Genomic DNA, 7,912 nt, shown 5'->3' with positions numbered 1-7,912 from the left:
TAGATGCCATGTGTCTTTAACGGGCGCAGTGGACACAGGCACAAATGGGACAAAACAAACCTGTTAGAGTTGACTGGAGGAAGAAGCAGAAATAGCCTAGTGTAGATGGGTAGCCATACGGAATTTGGGAGTGAGATAGTTAATCAGTGCCGGATCTACAGACCACAAGGTGCAAGGTAAAAAGCAGGCCCCAAAGCACACTTCGAAAAATAGGCTACACCAAACACAATATTGTAAAAAAGAGGATGGCCGCGATTGGGTTTGCCAACGGCTCCTGATTAGTGACGTGCTTTGCTTGTTTACTTGAGAACTTAAACTGCAATTACTTCAACTGTTCAATGTCTAGATCTCTGTTTTGTAAGAATAATAATACATCTTTGATTTTCCAAAACAAAGTTTTCATATTCCGTTAGCACATAGACTAATGTTAGATCAGACGCTAAACTAACATTAAACATCACAACATTAAGGGTAACCAATAAATGAATTATCCTATAAAGTAGCAGTCATTATAAACTGAGCTACAAACTGCTACACAGTGAAATGGGCTGTAGCCTTCAGCTGCAGCCATGCTTTCATCAGCACTATACAAGAATGGAGCATCTGGACAGTATTTGAAGGCTATGAAGCTCAACAGCAATAATAAGTTACTCCATTATAGTTTCAACAACATAAAAAATAAGGTTTGAGAAAGAGATAATTCAATATTAATGAAGACTTTTACAGGGCTTAATTTCAAATTGTGTTGATTTCAGCACCATGGACAGCTACTAGCAACTTTGGTTGGTTTGATTCTTCTTCTGTGGAGAAAGTTGAATTGATATTAATTCTTCATATTTTCCAAGGCTAATGTCAGAATCTTGGTTAGGTATAAAAAATATATTATTGTGCATATAGCTTGGCATGAGAGGCAGAATCCAGAAAATCTACCCATTCATTGGGTACCAATTCCTCAATGCTCAGGAGTCCAACCCCGTACCTTTAGTTGTTGGTTTAGCAGCTTTCTTCCTACTTCATTCAGCGTATGCTGTTATTGTCCATTGTGCCTTCAGGCAAAACACTGCTCCCTGAAGTCAGAATTGGGGTACAGCCAAACCACTGTGTGATTGGTTATTGTGGCATCCATAAGGGAGCTGACACAACGACAAAAATATATTCTTCTAAACCACTAACTTCTACTTTCCTTATTTTAAGGATCTACCATTTACCAATTCATGCATGACTTAAAGCTCCACTCATCATCACCATAAAAACATACGTGTTCAGTGTTTAAATATTGCCTTGAGCAGAGTCTGTGATCTACAGACTGTCCCTTTACTTGGCCCTGCCTCAGTGCAGGAGGACAACTAGGCTGGACTTCGGTCTAATTAAAAACTCCGGGGGGTATTCACAGGCTGAAGTAAATAGAGAGAGTCTAAAGTCGAACAGATGTGAGTATGCGCAAACTGCTCCTCGGTTAAATGTACTGTTTACTAATGACCTTCTGCTGCGTGCCTTCCTCAGCACTTTAACACTTCTAAAATACTTGTGCATTATTTTCAATAGACTTTTAAATGTGCTTCAGTTCAACACAATTCATTTTACCTGAACATTATGGGAAAATCATTAATTTGAAACAAGGGATACTGATACCCAGGACCTGCTCCTTACATCAGCAGATCTACTAGCAAGAGTCTGGTGCATATAATGTGTAGATAAGTCACAACAATTTGCAGTTCTTTCCCTCTGTCTTTTCTGATGTCCCTGCTTGTGTCTAAAGTTTGAAATGTTTCTTTGTCTAATAAGAATGATACATTCTTTCTGACTTGTGTACATTGGTGACGTATACTCCAGGCAATGAGAAGCCAGACTTCCACACTATTTTGGACTTTGGAATGAAGCAGATTGTTTGTAAATAATGTAAGCCGGACTAATAATGTTTTGGGTTGTTTTTTTAAATAGAGGACTATACTTGTATAATCAAAACACTTATGTTGTTGGGTTATTATTATTATTATTATTATTATTATTATTATTATTATTATTATTATTATTATTATCATCATCATCATCATCATCATCGTCATCATCATCATTATTATTATTATTATTATTATTATTATTATTATTATTATTATTATTATTATATACTAATATACTATAATACTACTATTTTATTTTATTTACAAGTACAACATTAACATAGTGCTATGTGAATATTGACATTCAAAATAGCATAAGCAACTATTTTTGTGTTTAGGTATGATTTTGTTTTGCGCTTTTGTGATTTAAATTGTCCTTTCCCTTTCCCGTCGTTCTTTGGCGGAATTGCGTATACGGAAGTGAGACTGTAAACAAAAAGTGCAAATCGTCTGCTAATTTTTAAACCGAAAAAAATTGCATATCAATCTACTCTAAATGCTTTTAAAGGTAAGTAGTTATAGATTTAGTATGTCGTGTAACCGCCGGATTTGCCCCTAAATTATGCACGGTTATAGGTTATTGAGAAATATGAGGGTTTATTATGTAATAGTCAGCATTATCTTGGATGCTAACAAGCTAGCGCGATGGCTAACCTAAAGCGGTCGTATTAGTTTTGAGTTAACGCGCAATATCTTCTTTAGTTACGTTTGTGTGGTGCGCTGTCCTTGAACTATTTTTTTTTTTTTTTTTTTTTTTTTTTTTGCTCCGGATTTTTTCTTCAAAGCAGCCAATTTGCTGTTTTTAATCATAATCTATAAACGGACTACGAATTTTAACTTTGAATTTGATGCTACTGTGTAATGGTCTTAGTTGTATCAGAAGTTATTTGCGTCATCTACGTGTTTAGAAAACTGAAGCAGCAGGGTCATGTATTCTGTTTTTGACTTTTGATCATTTTTAGCTCTGATTACGGCACACTGCTAACATTGCTTGTATAATGCCAAATCATTTATTTAATTATAATTATTATATATCAGCAACATCTTGTATTGGTGATGGGTGAGTCAGATCTACCCCAGAATATCTTAACCTTTTACAATTTGAGCCAGATTCTGGCATGATCATGGCACCTGATTGGGTCATGAAATATTGCTGAACCTTTAGAAATTCTTATTTCCTTTGCTCATCCAGCTAGCTCTTTAGGCTAGTCAGACAGCATTTTCCTTTTTGGTTTGCATTTATGATCTATCAATGTACAGCTTAAACGTCCCCTGTTGTTAATAAATTTACTCTTTGATGGTGGATAGAGACAGAAATAAGATAATATAAGATGGTGTGTAATAAATTAATTGATAAATATTTGGTTCTCCTCAGGGATGAGACTTCTTGTGGCATTTTAAAGATTATAACGTTAAATACTACCGCTTCAATGTTCTTGTGTCTTCACTGTTTAGGTCTTCATCTAACTGCCATCACGTTTCTGTCAGAAGATTTCGTTCATTGTCAGGGCTGCCAGGTACCACTGCAGCCATGTCGAGGAAGCAGACACCAAAACCAGTCAGGAGTAACAAGAAAAGCGAACTGGAGCGCAAGAGAGATGAGAGGGCTGCACGTCGCGCTATCGCTAAAGATCGCAAAAACAAAGGGCAGGACGGAGATGATGGAGCAGAGTTTCTGAGCTTCTCCAACCAGCTTCAAGCCCTGGGGCTAAAACTCAGAGAGGTCCCTGGAGATGGGTAAGATCTACACACAAGTTCCAAAAAGACAAAATATTACCAAGCTATTACAGCAGGGAATTACAGGGTATCACTTGCCATAATTTATCATATTTTATATATTATTAACTTGTATTTATTACCTTAATCATGACCAGTTGTATGGGAGCTAGAGTTGTTTAAAGTATTGAAACCCAGATACTTATCGATACTTAAACTAGTATGTAACACTAGTAGTAGCCATAGGGAAAAAGACTTGCATGTACACTGGTTTACAGACATTAATTTCTGACTTCTGCATATTGCCATTTTGAAGACCAGGATTATATCTGGCTTCAACAAATTAATTTCACTTGTATTTTGATCCTGTCTAATAAACAGTCTGAAAGATGCTAAAAGGCAGGGTGTATCTGTGCATGTTTCTACAGGAACTGTCTGTTCCGAGCTCTGGGTGACCAGCTGGAAGGTCACTCGCGCGCTCACCTCAGACTCAGGCAGGAGACGGTGGACTACATGAACTCACACCGACAAGACTTTGAGCCTTTTGTGGAGGATGATGTCCCCTTTGAACAGCACTGTAAGAACACCGCCTACTGACTGACAGCACAGGCCAAGGAAATTCATGCACAGAAAATTGTGGACATTATCTACTATTGCATACACTCTTACACAGTAAAAAAGAAAACCTTATAAGTCAATGGAGCACACTTATTTTTTCCTATTTGAATTCAACAGGGTGCCAATAGCTGTCACACACAGATACTAAAAGGAAAATTGGCACATTAACACACCAGTTAAACTAACACATAACACTCCTATCCTGTTTGAAGTTGTGGGTGGCTGAGTTAATTAAAAGCTATAAATAAAGTCTATTCAGCAGGTTCTAGTGGTTTTGCTGCTGCACCTAGAGATCGCTAAATATAAAACATTTGCTGTGTGCTTTATCGTAGAAGCTTATTTGTTTGTTTTTTTTGTTTTTTTTACTACTACAAAGAATCAGAATGTATTAACACTATACATCACTTCATAGAGGTGGAGAACATTGTCATTTATATACATAACCTTAAAGAAGTGATCCTGGATAGGATAATAAAATAGTAAACTAATTTGTAATGGCTTTATGAGCCAACTAATGTGTGCTAAACATTTGTGAACAACTGTGCCATGATTGGGCACATTGCACAACAAACAAAACACAATGGAGATGCATATCCCAACATGAATTTATAATCTCTTAATATTTTGCATTTTTTTTCCTGTAGTATCCAACCTGTCCCAGCCTGGAACGTTTGCAGGAAATGATGCCATTGTAGCCTTTGCTCGTAGCCAAGAAGTTAAAGTAGTGATCCACCAACTCAACACACCACTCTGGGAGGTAATTACAGACACCTGTGTTTTTCTCATTTTACTGACTTAGCTGTATTTCTAAACAGTCAATAAGAATTAAAATTTTGTCACACAGATTAATGGTTCAGAGAATCAGCTGTGTAGAGAGCTGCACATTGCCTACCGATATGGAGACCATTATGACAGTGTGAGAAAGATTGGGGACAACACAGAGAGTCCTGCCCAGCTACGGATAGAGGTACATTATCAGATAACGTTTTGTTTTGGGGTTTTTTCTTTTAAGTATGCAACGATACTTTTACTTGATTTACATGGTTAATTTCTATGCTAAAGCTAAGCATTGTGACTAGTTGAGCTCAGATATTGAGTCTTTTTTTTTGTTATTTTACATCATGATTTCCCATATGCTTGTATAAAGCCAGAAACCTGCCAGAATCTCCTTCTCACCTCAGTGTCTGTTGTTTCCAGAATCTACAAAAGGGTCAAAAGCGTGAATTTGGTGATGGTCAGAGAGACAGACAGAAGAATATTTCCCCTTCAGATGAAGAAAACCTCATCTTCAGCTCCATCAGGAACAGAGGAATATCAGGTGAGTTTTATTCCTTCAGACTGTGTATCACTGTAATCTGGATTTTGCATCCACTGTTGACGTATTTGTATTTGCAGGGGATGAGGAAAACCTGCTCCAGCTGAGTGCTGCTACCATCAATGCTGAGTGGCTGCTGGGTGCTCAGGCCTGCCAATGTTCTTCCGGATCCTGTTCAAATTGCAATAACACGCCTTCTGAAGAAAGTGAGCCTGGACAACCAGCAGAGGGCAACAATGCACAGAAACCCAAGGCAAGGCACAATAATTTAGTACCACCTTAAAGAAACCTCCAAAACCCAAGTTTGAGATTCCTTGAGGACATTGCAGCTTCTCAGTTCTCTCAGTTCCTCTCTCCCTTGTGTCTTGTGTTGATGGAATTTTTGTTTTGTTTTTTTCTCTGGTGAAAAGTAATTACATGTTACTCAATCTATGCCCCTAGTTAAACAGAATTTTACCACAATTTACATGTTAAACTCTAGTAATATATCCTAACAACATAATAATTACATTTAGAAAACCACTGTGAGATTTAAAAGTGAAAATAAAAGTTATATATAAGTTAACATTTGAACTTGTACAAGTTCTAATAGAAACTGGACCTTCAGCATTGTCCATCACCATGTGCTCCATCAGGTTTGCAGGCCTTCTAGGAGTTCAGTCTCTTGTAAGCTTGTTTTAACAATCCTGTCTCATATCCTGCAGAAGGAGGTATCAAGGAAACATATGGTAATTAAAGATGCACCAGCCGAAGTTTTGTTGTGCTTGCTGTCATATCTTTGACACTTCTTCAGTACAAAACAGTACAATGTTCTGCAGTCTGCATTATAATTATTACGCTTGCATATGGGCATATAGTTTCTACTGATAAGGAATGTTTGTAGATGCATTTCTGGATACAGTTCTACTTTTTTGTAGGCATCTAACAAACAGCGGAAAGAGCAGCATCGATTGGAGAAGAAGAAGCGGCAGGAGGAGCGCCACCGTCAAAAGGTTCTCCAGGGAAAAGGGCTACAAGACCAGAACCAGAACCTGCCTGACGCTGTGACTTTAGTACCAGCTCTGAACACCCTGAGTCTATAAACCATCATGCCCCTACTGCTGCTACAAATAATTCTCAATACATTTTGCACATCCTAAGTCACGTTTAATGACTTTTCCTTCAGAGAACCATGTAGTTTCTCTGCAAACAGTATCGAGGTGCCTGCAAACTTGAGTAAATGGATGAATGTATGAGGGGGTGATTTTGTTGCGTATGCTGGTGAGATCCTCAATGCCTTTTCAAGCTGGGGTCCTTGCTTTACCGTGCAGATAATCATGGGCAGCCATATTGTCTGTTTACCGCCATGGTATTATGTTTTGTGTTTTTTGTTATTCAAATGTATAAGCAAAGAGGAAAGGGAAAAATGCTGTGCTGTTTTCCCCTAAATGGCAATAATTTATAGGAGTAACAATTACTTTTGGTTATATGGTTAACTGTCAACATTAAGTTTGTATTGTTTCATTTTGTCCTTGAATATTTCTGTTTGTATTTGTCTGTCCAAATTCAAAAGTAGCCAACAGCACTTAATGTTAAATTGCAAGCATTTATCTAGGTATTACATGCTCAGAAATCAATTCTATCAATAATCTGCAATTTGCGGTCTGTATGCGTGAATATGCAATGTTTATTCTGTTTGTATTGGCTAAAAGCTGCTCATCACAGATCTATCCAAATAGAAGTGTTAAGTTATTACAAATTACAATATTTTGAAAAGTGATTGAATCTTTGCTGAAAGGTTCTCTACCCCTGTCAATATTGTAATTAAATTTTATTTGTATTTTCAGTTATATGAAGTGCAAGTTCCTCTGAAAGTATAAGTTATCCTCAGTGGCTGTGGTTACATGTACATTCAGAATCTGATCATATTTTGAGTTATGAGATTATTAAAATTACATGAGAATGGCAAAATCTGATGCAAGAAATCTGATTTTGTCAGATCACATCAGATTTTTCAGTTTGCATTAAAGGTCCAGCAATCAAATAGATTTTTTTGTCCATGTAACAATAGCCACTGCCACCCACATAATTCCTTTGAAGGAACTAGATTCGGCCGTTTTTTCCCCCAAATGCGGAGCTTTGGAAGAGAAATATGCTCCACTAGTGCCCAGCGCTGCAGTCACACCTGTGGCTCATATTGTATTTCTGTAATAAAGACCATTACAAGATATTACATTGTTTGGCTTTTTTTTCTAATCTACTCTGCACACCTGTTCAAGATATACCACAGCTGTATGTTTCTGCATTAAAACATTTGGTCACTTTATTTTACAGTACATGCTACTAAAAAAACATGTAATTACTGGTACATGGTGGTTAGAGT

General features: G+C 37.2%; 1 protein-coding gene across 1 annotated transcript; it reads left to right on the top strand.

The window, feature by feature from the left end:
* Nucleotides 1-2,293: 2,293 nt before the first annotated feature.
* On the top strand, nucleotides 2,294-7,759 carry otud3 (OTU deubiquitinase 3). Its single transcript, XM_033970375.2, has 8 exons — nucleotides 2,294-2,409; nucleotides 3,357-3,638; nucleotides 4,046-4,194; nucleotides 4,880-4,992; nucleotides 5,080-5,202; nucleotides 5,433-5,553; nucleotides 5,631-5,803; nucleotides 6,468-7,759. The coding sequence occupies exons 2-8, from the start codon at nucleotides 3,433-3,435 to the stop codon at nucleotides 6,630-6,632; spliced, it is 1,050 nt and encodes a 349-aa protein (XP_033826266.1). The 5' UTR covers nucleotides 2,294-2,409; nucleotides 3,357-3,432; the 3' UTR covers nucleotides 6,633-7,759.
* The last annotated feature ends 153 nt before the right edge of the window (nucleotides 7,760-7,912 follow it).

Source organism: Periophthalmus magnuspinnatus, chromosome 7, assembly GCF_009829125.3.
Source record: "Periophthalmus magnuspinnatus isolate fPerMag1 chromosome 7, fPerMag1.2.pri, whole genome shotgun sequence".
NCBI lineage: Eukaryota > Metazoa > Chordata > Actinopteri > Gobiiformes > Gobiidae > Periophthalmus > Periophthalmus magnuspinnatus.
This window is presented reverse-complemented; position numbering and strand designations above follow the sequence as displayed.